The sequence below is a fragment of the Populus trichocarpa genome, chromosome 9 (genome assembly GCF_000002775.5).
Source record: "Populus trichocarpa isolate Nisqually-1 chromosome 9, P.trichocarpa_v4.1, whole genome shotgun sequence".
NCBI lineage: Eukaryota > Viridiplantae > Streptophyta > Magnoliopsida > Malpighiales > Salicaceae > Populus > Populus trichocarpa.
This window is the reverse complement of record NC_037293.2, coordinates 11,138,765-11,155,142: the sequence shown is the minus strand read 5'-3', so window position 1 is coordinate 11,155,142 and position 16,378 is coordinate 11,138,765. Positions and strand designations below refer to the sequence as shown.

Sequence of the window (16,378 nt, the reverse complement as noted above, 5' to 3'; positions counted from 1 at the left end):
CACGACAACAGGAATAACATAACTTATTTTAACAAAAAGACCACAAAGTTGATTGAAATGAACAAAAGTACTAATAATTTCTCCACCTTTCATAAAGCCACGTGTGATAATCATCGCCCACACAACCGAAAACACACTAACAAACCTTTTCCACGTAGAAGGAATCCTAATATAAAGTTTTTTAATATAGTTTTATAGTTTTTTTAAAGTGGTTTTTTATTTAAAAATATATTAAAATAATATTTTTTTATTTTTTTAAAATTATTTTTAATATTAACATATTAAAATGGTTTAAAAATATCAAAAAAATATTAATTTAAAGTGAAATAAATTAAAAAAATTAATTTTTAAAATGTAAAACTATGTTCTTAAAAGTTATGATAGTTACTTGTATATTTGATCCATTTATTCTCACTTTTACTTTATTTTGGTCCTTTTTGTTTTTCTTTGTTAATATCACCTTTCAACTCTCTATTATTTACATGTCTAAAACTATAGATTACCTTTTTATCTTACATTTGGTACTTCTTAATACCTCACATTTTATTTTCCTTTATTATATTTCCATTCTTACTCCCTCTTAATTATTCTAATACAATTTCTGTCCCCTAATATCTCAAGATTAAATTAACAAAAAATTGAGAGCAAGGCATTAGAATTAGATACATCATTAAGCTAAGAAAAAAAAAAAAACTAACAAGGTGAAACTGTATCCAAACCCTCAAGCTATTATTGAGCTTCAATTAGGTTCTCAAGTTATCAAAATTTTCAATTTTATCCTCAATATTTCCTAATTATTACAGTATCAAGTTTATCTCATCTCCTCCCAGAGAAAAAAAGAACTCTTATACACACCTTTTTGAAACATATTATTTCTTTTTTGTTTTTTTTTTTTTTTTTTATGATGAGGACACGTTACATGATATAGATGAGACGAGGACAGAAAATAAATCCATATTCATCCTTCCTAGCCATATTAAACCAAAAGAAAAATCTTTGTGATTGCTTCTCCAATAACATTATTTGGCATGTTCTTAGCAAGAGTAAGAGATTATTTAGTAGAAGGATAATATTGCAATAATTACATAAAAGAAAGGATGTAATTGAAGATTGTGCGAAACAATAACAAAAAAACATTTAAAAAAAACAATAAAAACGACACCCCAAATCTAATATATAAGAGGGGTGACTGATTTTGATTAACCGATACTGTAACCGATTCTCCTCTCTCTCTCTCTCTTAAAGAGAAAACCAGAACTTCCAGGATTCCACTCGACTCGACCCGTCCTGATTCACCCAGCCGTCAACTCACCAATCGAACTCAGATGATGAAAAAAAGAAGCAGAACGGACCTCGATCAAGCAGTAGTTAATGTTTGTAAACGCGAACTCGGTCAGCTCTCCACTCGCGATTTCGCTCACCGTCTCGCCGCCTCCGAGGTAACTCACCGATTCCTCCCCTCTTTTTCTAATTATTCCGCTATTATTGATAAACTTAATTGATCAAGGGCGTGTTTGGTTGTTGTTTTTTTATTAGGATCTTGTATTGAGGCTTGAAATACACAAGAAGTTGGAGAAGCACGAAGGGTGCGTGAACACGCTGAGTTTTAATTCTGGTGGTGATGTTTTGATATCGGGCTCAGATGACCTGCGGGTGATTTTATGGGATTGGGAAACTGGGCGTGTTAAACTTTCCTTTAATTCGGGTCATCGTAATAATGTGTTTCAAGCTAAGTTCATGCCTTTTTCTGATGATCGGACTATTGTTACTTGTGCTGCTGATGGCGAGGTAAATAATATAAAATATAAAAAACAGCATTCTTTTATCTGATATCTCTACTGTTTTGCCTGTGTGTTGGTGATTGTGAAGAAAGCGTAGATTTTTAGTTGAAATTCAGTTTTGAAAAGGGTTGGCTTTTGGTATCCTTAGTTCTTAAAAAAAGGGGTGTTTTTTACTTGTCGGAGATGTTATTCATTTTCGAATTATGGGTTTAGTCGTTTAAGTAAAGAAGAGTGACTTCTTTGCCAGGTGATGCAGTGGATGTTGGTAATAGATTTTTAGTTGAAATTCATAGCCGGTTTTGAAAAGGGTGTGCCTTTTAATATCACTAAAAATAGGTGCTTTTTTTATTTTTTGGAGATGATATTTGTTTTTTTGAATTGTGGGTTTAGCTATATTTTAAATAAAAAGAGAAGTGATTTTTTTTTCCAAGTAATGGAGTGGATGTTAGTGTGTCAAATTTTATGATATGCATTGCACATGATGTGTTGCCATCTTATTACTGCCTTGTTTGAACTTAACTGTTTGGAATGAGTTTTATATTGGTGTGCTTTTGTGCTAAAGATTTAGGGCTTTTGACATTTTCCTGGTATATTCTGAATTCAGGAATTGCTTATTTTTCCAAGAGAGTTTAGTATGCATGATTTTAATGTTATGTTGCTTGTAGGAATTGTTCATTCTTAACGAGGAACATTTTTTCGATTTTAGATTCGACAAGCTCAAATTCTCGAAGGGGGAGAAGTGAAAACTATATTGCTTGGAAAACACAAAGATTCACGAGTTCATAAGTTGGCTATTGAACCTGGGAGTCCTCATATATTTTATTCTTGTGGCGAGGATGGAGTGGTTCAACATGTGAGTTGTGATTACCCTTCCTAATTACAATTTTAGTTCTGCTCTTGCTTTTGTTAGAATTAATAAGAAATCTTGTAAGCCTAAAACAATTGCCTGCAGCTATCACCTTGCATGTTGTTATTCTTGATTTTTGAATAGCTGGGTTTATGCAATTATGTGACACTGTCATTGTGATTTCAGTTTGATTTGAGAACTAGGTCTGCCACAGAACTTTTTACTTGCCGATCCATTAATGATCCAAGGAGTTTCCAGCCATATGTCCATCTAAATGCCATTGCTATTGATCCAAGAAACCCGAATCTCTTTGCAGTTGGGGGAATGGACGAGTTTGCTAGACTTTATGACATCCGCAAGTATAGTTGGGATGGGTCAAGTGATTTTGGTCAACCTGCAGATTACTTCTGTCCTCAGCATTTGATTGGTAATGGGGATACTGGAATTACAGGCTTGTCATTCTCAGACCAGAGTGAGCTTCTAGTCTCATATAATAACGAGTTCATCTATCTTTTTACAAGAGACATGGGTTTGGGAAATCCTCCATTTCCATCCTTTTCATCCCCAATTTCAATGGGCAGTGATACAAGTGAAGTAGAACCTGGGTCTATAGCATCTTCATCATCTATGGATGTGGATGGGAAAAATGCTGCCCAAGCTTATAAGGGGCATAGAAATTGTGAGACTGTGAAGGGTGTGAGCTTTTTTGGGCCAAGATGTGAGTATGTTTCTAGCGGCTCTGATTGTGGTCGGATATTTATTTGGAAGAAAAGGGGTGGAGAGCTTATTCGTGTTATGGAAGCAGATAGGGATGTGGTAAATTGTACTGAGCCTCATCCTCATACCATGGCGCTTGCTAGCAGCGGAATCGAGTCTGATATAAAAATATGGACTCCAAAGGCTATTGAGAGAGCTACTCTGCCAACAAATATTGGACAGGTATGCTTTATTCATCCAGTTTGTTTTGAAATCCATATCCTTAAAAATCTTGTCATTGCATTATTTTATGAGAGTTGAATTAACTAGAAATAGTTTATATATTGTAATAATAAGGTTCAAAAAGAGAATCCTTTTCTGCGACTTGAGAAAGATTCAACTTTCATTGGACCAATGCCAACAGTCAGTTTGGTAGCTTTATCTTTGATCCAAGTTCTTGAAAGGGAATAATAACTGAATTTTAATTTTGCAAATGGAACATTTTCAGTTTAACTTTTAAGTATTCTTGGAGACTGTCATCTTCTCGTTCTTTTGTCCCAAACTTTCATGTATGGGAAAAAAGGCTAAAAAACATAAAAAAACAGTGGTGTTGTGGGGATTTAATGTGGACAGATGGTAGGCTAAAACTTCCGGTCTGGTTGGCTTATTCCACTGAGCTATTAAAGTCTATTATAAAATTTTACTCCATTACAAGCATTGTGATGATAATGGATCCAGATTGCTACAATATCCATGTATAGGCTATATGGGGCAGCAGGGGAACTAATTTCTCAGCTGTTACTTGTTTTCGAAAGGTCCTGATGCGTGATTGCTATTGGTTTGGCATGAGTGATTACGATGACAATGATTATTTCTCTGACGACGAGGATGACGACGACGATGAAGACAGTGATGATGTTGATATTGATGAAGACAGTGATGATGCTGATATTGATGATGACAGTGATGATGATGATTGTAATGATGACAGTGATGATGATGATTGTAATGATGATGGTTGTGATTGTGATGATGATAATTTTCTTGGCAGTTATGATGATTGTTGATTCTGATTTAAACTTTTGCTCAGGTGAAACCAAAGGCTAGGGGATGGATGTACCGCTTAGCTTCACCGGAGGACTTGATGTTGCAATTATTTTCACTTCAAAGGCAGAGGACTAGCCCAGAAAGCGTGGTGCAGAACTCGGTTATGGATAGCGAACTTCTAGAGCTTATACTATCATTCAATGCTAACAGTGACGTTTCTTCAGATGATGGAGGAGATGCTGCAAATCACGATGACTCGTTGGGTTAGGAGATGCCATTTTGTAACCTTTTGGCCTGTGAAAAAGCGGTAGTTAAATGTACATAGTATACGGTTTTAGCTTTGACTTTTATTGAGCTGTGTTGCAAGTTTCCATGCCTGACTGGCTATGTTATTCTGCATTTAAATTTTTCGTTCACCAATTGCTACTTCCTCTCGTTTTTCTGTATATATTTTTTCTGTTATATAATGTCTTCCAACCAAATTTGCGGATTACAGAAACGACTTTTAGGCTGCTACATAAAATTCTTTAAACTCAAGACCATGCAAATTCCTTGGCTGTTCTCTGCTTGTCAATGATGTCATTCCCAGATCATGGCTGGTATTGTTATTTGAAATATTGTTGCTGTCAGTAAATGAAGCTTTAATCGATATCTGGGAATTATGCTGCTCCGCCCTCTTGATCATTCCTGTTATAAAAAAATTATGGTCCAGGAAATGTGATGATGATAGAGCAATGATTGGTGGCGATAAAAGCGTTCTCTCAGAACGGAAGTATCTCGACAAAATTATGTGATCTCCTCGACGGTAAGCATTTGTTCATCAACAGCAATCCATGGAGCTTTTCACCTGGATTGATTAAAAACATGGGGAGTTTCTACTAAAATTTTAACCTAAGAATTTTGAACAGCTCCATGTGATTTTTTTTTTCTTGAGAAAATTATGTGACCACCCCTTCAGCTGTAAAAGCTCAAGAAAGTAGTTTTTGTACGATATACATTGATAATCTATCATTCCATTAAAAAAACTGCTGGCTTTAACTTGGTTACAAACAGAAACAGGAAATATTGCAGTTTCAGACAGGTTTTTTTTTTCTTCTTTTAGCAAAATAAAACAGAATAGTCCCCCCTACGCTTTAGCAATGACTCTATATAGGTGGATTGTCTTACTTAGCAAGCTGGGTTAATTTTTTTTTTTAACACTAAAAAACAAATTTAGACAACGATTATTCGAGACAAACTAGATTAAATTTACTAAAACATGATTCGGGATATGAGACCGAAACAACCGTATATAAAAAAGCAAAAAGAAACTATAAAATTCAAGATTTAATAAAACAACTTGATATCAAAGATGAAAACAAAAAAAAAAATTCAAAAAATATGTTGTTGAAGAAGAAAACCCGAGTCAATTTGGGCTAACTTGATGAACTCACAACCCGTGATATGAGATTAGAATAAAAAAAAAGAATATCAAACAAAGGACCTAGTAAAAAGACCAAAGTTCAATAAAAAAACATTAAAAAAAACCCGAGCTAATCTGTGTTAACTTTACTAACTCGCTCTTCAAATAACCAAACAGAAAGAAAAATGAAAAAAATGACAAAGCTCAAGAGCAAATAATTTAATGCAAAATGATGAAATAAAAAAAACATAAAAAAACAAGGAAAAAAAATCCGAGTCAACTCGGGTTGACTCGACTAACCTATCACTTACGACAAGCGATCAGGATAAAAAAAATAGACTTCCAAAAGAAGCATCTAACAAAAAAGATCGAAGTTAAATAAAAAAAACATTGAGAAAGAAAATGCAAATTAACTTGGGTTAGCTTGACCAGCCCGCTCTCAAAATAACGAAACAATAAGAGAAATAAAAAAATAACAAAGCTCAAGGGCAAATAATTTAATGCAAAATGATAAAATGGAAAAAAACAGTATAAAAATATTGAGGAAAAAAAACGAGTCCACTCGGGTAACTCGACCAACCCGACACTCGCGACATGAGAACATGATAAAAAAAAAGACTTTCAAAAGAAGGACCTATAAAAAAAGATTGAAATTAAATAAAAAAATGAGTATGAAAATGCTAGCTAACTCGGGTTAATTTGACTAACTCGCACTCGAGATAACCCAACATAAATAAAAGTGAAAAATCACATGGCTTAAAGGCCAATAATTTAACACTAAATAATGAAATTATATATAAAAAATCAATTTGCTAAATAAAAAAAGTCAACCATGCTTAACTTGACTAAACTATTACCCGAAATACAAGATCAGGATAACGCAACAAAATAGAAAGTGGAACAAACAATGAAGCTAAGGAATTAATAATTAAATGTCAAATTATAAATTTTTTAAAAAATCAATTTTTAATAAACGATTGCCCTGTTGAAAGGCAATCATAAAAAGATAACAAAGTAAAATATTCAATAGTAAAACAATTTAAAACTCAAACAATGCAGGCCAAATATAGTATAAAAAAGTAAAAGAAAATAATCAGGGGTTCAATTAAAAATAAAAAAAACTAAGAAAAAGATAATAATAAAAAAGTAATCAAAAGAATAAGGACAAAAATTGGATAAAAGATTTAATAAAATTAAATGTTGAGGGACAAAATTTAAAAAAAAAAGATAAATCAAGAAAATGATAAGAATATAGAAATAAAAAGAATGAGGACCAAAAATAGATTAAAAAAACAAATGCAATAAAATTGGAATGGATGGAATTGCAAAAAAATAATAATAAAGAAAAGTATAAAACACAGAAATATAGCAATCAAAAGTAATAGGTCATGGGTGAACTTATAGGGAATAAGAAAGAAAAGAAAGAAGGAATAAAAAACTCCGTCGCAGCCCAAATGTAACTCTTTCATAAGCACACGCTAAACTGCTAGAAAAAGGACGACTCGTTAGGACTTTGATAATCGGAAGGGACCTTATGCGCCATCTAAATAGCACAGAGATTATCACGCTTTGACGCGTGCAATGACAAAAAATTTTAATAATATTTAATAACATAGAATCACCGTTCAATCTCCAATCAAATTAAAAAATAACTAAGCAAGAATAAAAAGACTATGACACGATTGAAATTAACCTTAGTTTTTCTTTGGATTTCAAGGATAGTTTTGCAATTTCATTGTTTTTTTAAATGGAAAAGACAGAGAATCCCCTCCATGTTCATTTTATTTTTTTTCTAAGAAGTATGATCGTAATTTAATTATGTAAGTTGTTTAAAAAAGACTAAAAAGCTGCTCTACAAAAACTTAATATATATTTTTTTGCTTTTAAGATTAAAATAGTTATTTTACTATATATATAAAAAAAAGATATTCGGATCAATTTATCCTCAACCAATTTTTTCCAATGATTAATGCACCCTTTACAAAAGATAATTGTACCGTCAGTTGCAAGGATAACCAGTTTTTTATCTCAAGGGTAAAAACATAATTACATTGCATTGCTACAATGAATAGGGAGATGTGTCTAGGGCACAGTAAATCACCTATTCCTTGTAGTTTTTTTTGTAATTTTTTCCCAGCTGTAGTTAAACACGATTTTGCTTCTTTGTGATTGAAGAAGATTCATACCATTAAATTCTAATCTCCCATCTAAAGAAAAGGCTGAGGCATAAAGATTCCTGGCAGGTGCTTGTAAGCGAATTGAACGTCTATTATGCATATAACAGTGTGGAGAATTTCTTCCAAGGTCTGTTCTTAGCTTTCTTATGAGGGGCTCTCTGGAATATCACCATTAGTGGTACATGAAGTTTGTAGAGAACTTCCTCCTTGTACATTAAAAAGGTAATTCCAATCACACTAGGTCTAGGCTAGAATGCTGCTGCTGCTGCTTTTGTGACTTGAAATAGGAGGAGCAGCCCTTATCAGAAGACTCTGAAAGAACGCAATCATCTGCACAACATTATTCATGACATTAAATCCATGAGCCATCAGAATGAAGGAAAATTCTAGTATTACAGTAGAAAAGAGAGATTAGGGTAAAGCTCATACTATTGCAAATCCAATGCACACAAAAATGAAGCCAGGGAAATTAAATGGTGCATCCTCAGACAGGAATAAAGCTGGAGAATAGAAGGAGAAGTTAATTCTAATAACTTCAGTTCATAAAGTTTCACTTTTGTCAATTTTCACATACCTGTCAGAGGACTATAGATTAAGGGGGAGATGATGTTTGCCAAGGAGATTATTCCTGAAATGCATCCTTGAGCCTTCCCCTGAGACGAGTTTTTATGAGTTGAAATGAAAAGAAGAAAAATATGAATGAATTGGGGTGTCCTTATTCCTCTAGTTAAAAACGTGATCAGTTAAAGATGGATCCCGCATTTAACGATTTTGCTCTTTGTTGACAGTTAAAATGCAGATCAAAACACACAGAAGATTGGTTCTGATGACTTTCTGAAAAGTTGGAGCCTGTAAGCACGTTTACAATATACAGAGAAAATGGAGGCTATCAGTATCAAGCATAAGACTTCAGCCACTCTTAACTAAGAGTTACCTGCTCGTTAGGCCCTATTTGTTTCGACACGATGCTGCGTAACTGTGGAATTACATCAGTAATAAGACTTCCACAGTCAGAGATCTTTCATGAAGATGAGAGTAAATTACTTACACACGGAGGGATGAAAACTGCAAAAACCGAAAAAATGGTAGTGGCATACGGGACCTGCCCACAATGGAAACTTACTTTCAGTGTCATAAGCAACAAGAATCGGAAAAGAAAAACAATAAGAGAAATCAACATCTTCTTACACATGGTCCACCAATTTCATAAAAACAAGAAATCAGAAGATAGAATTCAAAAAACTGACATATAATACCACGAACTCAAGAAGAAAAGGACAATCTGGAATAAAAGATGCAAAAAAAATGTAAATTAGTTGAAGCATTACCCAAGCTGAGCATGCTACACTGTAAAGCAGTGCCTGCAAGATTTCAGGTAAAATCACCAGCATTTTAGGCTCAACTTGTGTTGTTTTAGTTCATCAGCATGAATAAACGCAAACAAGCCAAGTAAGGTTAAGGCTCTTACATTTGCAATGCCCCCTAAAAGCCCTATTGCCAGTAGTTTTTCCTCTGCTACAAGTGGTGCCAACAAGGGCATGAAAAGCAGCTGTGAAATTCACTAGAATTGGGTAATAAGCTCCGGTGACTGGATTTATTAGCCGACAATTATGTGATATGAAACGCAAAGGAGTAGAAGATAATGAGAGGAAAGAAATAAATATTTCAGCAACACGCAATTTTGTAAATGCGTACCTGTGATGCCATTCCTGAAACACCAACAAGTAGCATTAGATCAGCATACTGGTTTTTGCTGAAGTGAAAACGAGCCTTCAAGTAGTACTGCATGGCACAAATCATTCAAGTTGGAAACCAGAAATTCTGATGAATGTTTTATTGATATTTCCTAATATGCTGTCTCATTTCAGGGTTGTTCAATTGTGTTTTCAACTTTTACTTAGTTGTTCTTGTTTGTCTCCACTTAGTTCAACATTTTATACTTTAACTGAGAATTTGAATTTCCCAGAAGTTTTTGGCGTTCTAATCTGCTCTATTGGTGGAAAAGGCATTTTCAGATTATTAAGATTGACGATCTATAAAGAGAGTAACATCACCATTAAGGAAGAGAGTTTTGTACCATGATAGAAGCCTGCAGTCCACCATATGAAAGACTATGGAAGAATGCAACAATTGCTGCTTGCGAAAATGTTACGCTGCAACACAGTCACAGAATCTGATATCATACTAGAAGAACATTAACTATGGCGGTTCGAGTAAAGCACAAGATGTTTTGCATTTGCCTTATAGTCAATCCTTAACCACCCCTACCTGCTCTTCAGCAAGCTAATGATAGCCTGAATTGATGGAATCTTCTTAGATACCATTGGCTTCCTTGGTAAATCACCATCATCTTGACAGTGATCATCCTGTCCGCTCTTCAAGATTGGCTGCGTCAAATTTTCGCTTTGTGGTAGACTTTCCTCGAGGAAGATTCTCATGTACACGGCGGCAAGCATTGACAACAACGCAGCAACCTATAATGGACTAACAATGTTAACAGTGGCCAAAAGAGGGGCGCACTTCTTTAAGGTATTTTTAGCAACAGAAACCTGAAATGTCAAAGCAGTGGAGAGGAAACGAGCAGCTAAGGTTCCACAGACAAGCGCGGCTGTTGTTATGCCAGACAGAATTCCAAATACTGATGTTCTTTGTCTCTCTAAAACGTTGTCTGCCTGAATGTTTTTACGAGATGAAACTTAACGGTAACAACTGCCTCACGACATATCGTTTGGCAAGCAAAAGTTGCTACAAAGTAATTAGATTGATTAGAGAGATAACTACCACATAAGCAAGAGCAAGGCAGTCGATGCTCCCTTCACAGATCATAGCTGTGAGGGTCCTGAGCGCATAGTAGGCATAGAAGAAGCCGGTTGTCCTGCTATATGCCAGTATAACTGCAATAAATAGAGAAATAAATCAAATAATAATAATAATAATAATAATTTGATTTTTAATACCAAACCTTGAGAATATGTGTAAAAAAATAACAATTTTAGAAGTAAAAAAATTCAATTTCTATTTTCAATTGAAATCTTTCCATTTCAATTGCTCATGAGCTGGGCAATGATTCTTTTTCCTTCCTTCAGCTTTTGTGCTAGTTATTTGACCCGTGACATCTGATAAGTTTTTTTGGCAAAGAATATATGTAAATTTTTAATTAAATACATTGAAAATCATTTATGTAAATAAATATAAAAAATAAAATATAAACGCCTTTATTCAATTTACTTCACTGCAAATCGAATAATTTTTTTATAACACGGAATTAATATATAAATGTTATAAACATGCTTTTTGATATTGAGTAAAAAAATATAATTGTAAATCAAAAACTCGATTCTCGCATATAATAAAATATAGTAAAGATTATATGGGTTAATAAAAACATGTAAGATATCAGGTTAATTTTTAATTCAGTTGAAGAATGAAACAATGTTACAATTTGCTACAGTAAAATATTATTTTCTTAGTTTTTGTATAATAATTTTTTAAAAAATATAAAGAATAAAAATAAAAACAAAAAAATGGTATAAATAGGTTAAGTGTAGAGTGATAAATATTCAAAGTGTAAAAAATAAAAAATAAAAATATTTTTTTCCAAAAAAAGTGTGAAGAAAAAAAAACAGCTTAAAAAATATTATAAAAATAAATATAAAAAACAAATAGTGATGAATAGATTAAGTGTAAAATAATAAAAATCTCAAACATAAAAAGAAAAAATATAATAAAAACTTGTTTTATTTAAAAAAATTCTAAAATCTTATTTTTTTCACCGCTCGAGTTACAGTCAAAAGTATTAGCAAAATTTACAATTATACTATTTCTACAGAAAAATACTATTTTCTAATATTTAGAAATTGTAATAATATTGTGAATAAGACTTTCATGATGTTGAATAAATTTATTTTATTAGAAGGCTAAATTCTAAAGAAATTAATTCTCTTTTCCTTTATCTTCATTAATTTAATATGAAAAATGCAACGGCTAAAATCCAGCCTATCCTAGATTCCCTATCACTAGCTCCTGTGCGCGGGGCCAATTTACGAGTGCTATAGATTCACATGTCAAGCAATTTCAAGAGCCGTCCGACACTCATATTTGACTGTTCCTAAGGAGACCATTACGGATGTCCAGAAAGGCCGAGAAACGTGACCTCTCTGTGATAAAAGAATTTACAAATTTTGGAATGATTTTTCTGAAAATGAAAGAATGATAAAGACGGCTCACCAACTGCAAGTTACGTCGGAGAAAGAAAAAGTGCACGCAACAGAACATCTGCTTATGACAAAAGTCAACGGTGTCTTCAGTGCCGTGGTGTGTTATTTAAAAATATATTAAAATATTTTTTAAAATTCTTAACATTATCACGTAAAAACTATAAAAAAAAACATTAAAAAACCATGAATTTAATGTTTTTTTAAAATTAAATGTAATTTTAAAATGCATCTAAATGCAATAAACAGTTATAGTTGTTGTGTGAGCTGGTAGAGGATCTGAGCTATTGGACCCCGGTTACTGGGTTAAAAATACAGTTGTTTTTAATAATCTAAATTAAATCTCAATCTAGAAAATTACAAGTTTTTCAAATGGGGTTTGGGGCATGCCGGGTTTAATAAATATTTGACAATAGATGAAGCTGGTTTGACAAAAACGACACCGCTAAAGCGGCCGACATGCGTGGATAAATGCAGAGCTATGTATACCCTTAAGATAGATATTTTTGAAGGAAAGACATGCTTACGATCACACCACCGACCCATGGTGCCAGTGGGGCCCTTGTGCACTAGTACCGTATCCCTCCTGGCACTTAGGGGACAACAATTATAGCTCGTGGATAAGTATGAAATTAAGTGTATAACATATGATTACCTAAAGGAATAATGGAGAGAGTCATAGGAAGTGTGAGCAGAGCCTTCCTTCCATATTGGTCTGATAGATTCCCAATAAGCGGCAACATCACAACTGTTCCCATTCCAATACTCTGCATAATATACTAATGTTAAAAACAAATTTAACAATAATGCATCCAAGACATCAACAGTGGGAAACAGAAGTGACTTCAACTACTAGTACTTGGACTCCTTCAGTTATGAGTATTGGACTACCTCACTTATTACAACCCTAGATTTTATCTTCCTGTAGGAGTTGGGTAATTGTCGTTGTGATGAGAACGGAGAGAGACACACTGGCCAGCCATTTCAAATATCTGTTGTTATTTACACATCATAAATAGTATCTAAGAAAACTTACTGTGGAGAAATATTAAACAAGAATAACAGAGTGCTGCTGTTTGTCCTGAAATTAAGATTGATTTTCTGGAAAAATCTAACCATTTGATCAATGGTGGGTCGTTTAACTTGTAGCTAGGATCGATCAGTGAGATCCATCTCATCAATAACTGATAGTAGAAATTCATTTCAGAAAGAATTACTCATCAAATGAATAACTTCAGTACTGCTTCTGCATCCTTAACTAGTAATTAACTAACTGGTTTTGTCATGTAAGATGAAAGTAGATGTCATTTTCTCCTAGTGAATCTCCGAGGAAAAAGATCATGATATTGCCTGTTATGCAGATGGATGCATGGCTATGAACATCTTTCTTGGTAGGTTTGAGTTGCAGGTGGAACTCTATGGATAGACAGAATGGACACAGAAGAGATATTGCAAGCCAAATCATACGCCATCGCCATCTACATATCCTTGCATGGCGTATATTGATACAGACATCAAGAGGATATATACTAGAAGAGGGCATATGAATATATGGCACTAAAGTTTTTTCAATTAAAAAAGATGAGTTTCTGGGAAACCTCAAGAACCCTTTTTTTTTATGTGTTCTTCCAAAAGAAATGTTTTTTAAGTAGCTCTTTAATTGTCTTATGTGATTAAATTAAAAGGCACATGGACATGCACTGATTCTTTTCTAATAAAGAAAATAAGTTCATATGGAATTTCTTGAAGACCCTTTTTGGTTCTGTTTATAGCCTTCATCGTTTCTTCAGAGATCATGTAAGCCATGCAAATTAAATTAAGAAATGCATCATCAATCACCCCTACTGAGAATTCGCAATTTCTCCCATGGATAAAGATGAAGGAAAATAAATAAAAATATAAAGAGAGTAGCATACGGCTTGCTGGAATCCGGTGAGGTAAATGGCAAGAGAGCACTCATCTTGACCTGGACAAACTGCTACCATGGTGACATCGGTTACGGCCGGAAGCACCATTAAGCTACCGAAGGTGGAGAGGAATACTGTCACAAAGAGGTGGATCAATTCTGTGAACTTCTCCATGTCCTTCTTTTTCTCAGAAAATCTAGCAATAGCCCTCTTGGTGCTGCTTTTTTCTTGAACGTTAAAACTCTACTAGCTAGCTTTACTTCTGAAGAACTTGCATACCACACTCGAAAAGGAGCAGATATTAATGGGTAGGTGGGTGGGTGGCTGCCTAGTCCTTTTCTATATATGTTTTTTCCGGAAAAATTGGGCATAGAATGCCAATAAATAGTGAAATGCGACATAAATAAAAAGTTTTGGTGAAATAACAAAATATTATGATTTAATATTTAATTAAAGTTATAAACATGATATTTAACAAATATTATAGTTGGGAATATCAGTATAATTTTATCGCAGTTTCTAATTGTGACGAAATATAATTAATAACTTCTTTTTAACAACCTCACATCATTTTTCTTCTATCTGCGGGCATGTTTTTTTTATTTTCATTATAGTTTGAAAGGGTGTGTGTCACCAAATTTTAATATATCATGCTTTTAAAACACGACATGTTAAGTTATTAAATTTATAAAATAAAATAATTATTTTATTACGTTTAGAAATAATGATATTTAATAAATATTATATTTTAGAAACGTGTCAAGATGAAAAGGTGCTATTTTTAAAAACTTTTTCATATGATATTGATCTTTAAATTACTATTCTAATTTTTTTTTATAAGAAAATCCAATTTTAACGGAAAGAGTGTCAAAGAAAAATAAAAAAACTCTAGTGAGAGTATTGTTTTAATTGATTCAAATTTCATGTGGGGTGGAATGGTCCTGGTGGATACATGGAAGGGCACACAGTAAGGACAAATTAAAACAGTAATTAAAAGGACAAATCTTGAAAGGATAATTTTTTTTATATATATAATCCGGGGTGTCCGGGTCAGCTTGCGCGCACCACGACTATTCCTCGGGTCTACTGAATATCCTGCAAGCCCAGTAAACAGGTAAGGCACTGCGGGATGATAGGCATGTATATAAAGGGTCGAACTCGGGACGGGGACAAGGCAAACCTCACTTGTTAACCATTGAGCTAGACCATCAAGTGCCTTGAAAGGACAAATCTTGAAAGGATAGTGGAGGGTATAGACGACATTAATCATTGATGCGCAAATAATGGAGTACGATCCACTTACGAAAAGAAGAAAAATATCTACTTTTTAGCCAATTATACGTATGCTTGTGTACCAGCTGCTCTACCTAGCTACAGTTAGAATTTTCTGTAGCTTATAAGAATATCAATGAGAGGGACAATGTTATTTTATTGTTTGTTTATTTGCATATATACTGTTTCTTTCGATAAAGATAAATCAATAATCAATAATATGTAAACAAGTATCCCATAAAAAAGGTAGACAAGTAGAAAACGAGAAGGCTTGATTAAGTATGTATTTATATATATATATATATATATAAAAACACATAAGCGTTGTTTTGCTTAACTTTTTATGATGGTGGGATATATATAAACTTTTTTAAAAATGTAGTTGCGGTTGTTTTTTAAAGTGTTTTTCATTCGAAAATGTATCAAAATAATATTTTTTTTATTTTTTAAAAATTATTTTTGATATTAGTGCATCAAAATGATTTAAAAACATCAAAAAATATTGATTTGAAGCAAATAAAAAAAATAATTTTTTTTAAAACGCAAATCTATGTTGAGGTTTTATAAATAAATAAAGGAAAAAATTGATTTGGATGACTTAATTAAAAATTAGTTAACTTGCAACTCAATTCAATTTGACCTATTAAAAATTAATAAAAAAATCCAATGATTTTTTTTAAAAGCTTTTTAAAATAACTTTATTTTAACCTTTTAAAAAATATGAGTTAAATCTAGATGAGTTAACCCTCTTGAATCATAATCTAGATTTTATTTTGGGTGAGTTTACTAATTATTATAATTTATAATCTGATAAGGTTGAATCTTGTAGGGTTTAATATTTATTGTAGTTAAAATATATAAATTTCTTTCATCAAAATCAATTTTTTTACCAGCTCATTTTTAGAGAATTTTCACTGTTTGAAATATATAATTACATGAACTCTCATCAGTCAACTGCAGAGATAATTATTATAAAATCTTCAAATTTTATTTAATGACCATTTTAGGCCTTGACCCATACTAGTGGGCCGAAAA

General features: G+C 32.9%; 2 protein-coding genes across 7 annotated transcripts; one reads left to right on the top strand and one right to left on the bottom strand.

The window, feature by feature from the left end:
* The first annotated feature begins 1,192 nt into the window (after positions 1 to 1,192).
* Positions 1,193 to 4,791, top strand: LOC7474983 (uncharacterized). Of its 4 annotated transcripts, none has more exons than XM_024608650.2 (6): positions 1,193 to 1,439; positions 1,537 to 1,788; positions 2,488 to 2,634; positions 2,815 to 3,567; positions 4,140 to 4,302; positions 4,415 to 4,541. In XM_024608650.2, the coding sequence occupies exons 1-6, from the start codon at positions 1,326 to 1,328 to the stop codon at positions 4,429 to 4,431; spliced, it is 1,446 nt and encodes a 481-aa protein (XP_024464418.2). In that variant the 5' UTR covers positions 1,193 to 1,325; the 3' UTR covers positions 4,432 to 4,541. The 4 variants fall into 4 exon arrangements, with proteins under 4 accessions (XP_024464418.2, XP_024464416.2, XP_024464415.2 ...); XM_024608648.2 differs by having other exon boundaries at positions 4,140 to 4,329; XM_024608647.2 differs by having other exon boundaries at positions 4,140 to 4,341.
* A 2,985-nt stretch (positions 4,792 to 7,776) lies between these two features.
* Positions 7,777 to 14,407, bottom strand: LOC7474984 (uncharacterized). Of its 3 annotated transcripts, XM_024608013.2 has the most exons (15): positions 14,081 to 14,229; positions 13,056 to 13,156; positions 12,820 to 12,931; positions 10,732 to 10,844; positions 10,500 to 10,622; positions 10,219 to 10,424; positions 10,028 to 10,103; positions 9,646 to 9,732; positions 9,419 to 9,499; positions 9,279 to 9,311; positions 8,999 to 9,052; positions 8,885 to 8,926; positions 8,525 to 8,603; positions 8,380 to 8,450; positions 7,777 to 8,280 (listed from the first exon to the last, which is right to left on the bottom strand). In XM_024608013.2, the coding sequence occupies exons 3-15, from the start codon at positions 12,920 to 12,922 to the stop codon at positions 8,194 to 8,196; spliced, it is 1,155 nt and encodes a 384-aa protein (XP_024463781.1). In that variant the 5' UTR covers positions 12,923 to 12,931; positions 13,056 to 13,156; positions 14,081 to 14,229; the 3' UTR covers positions 7,777 to 8,193. The 3 variants fall into 3 exon arrangements, with proteins under 3 accessions (XP_024463781.1, XP_002313691.1, XP_024463780.1); XM_002313655.4 differs by lacking the exon at positions 13,056 to 13,156 and having other exon boundaries at positions 14,081 to 14,404; XM_024608012.2 differs by lacking the exons at positions 8,380 to 8,450; positions 13,056 to 13,156 and having other exon boundaries at positions 14,081 to 14,407.
* Between the last annotated feature and the right edge of the window lie 1,971 nt (positions 14,408 to 16,378).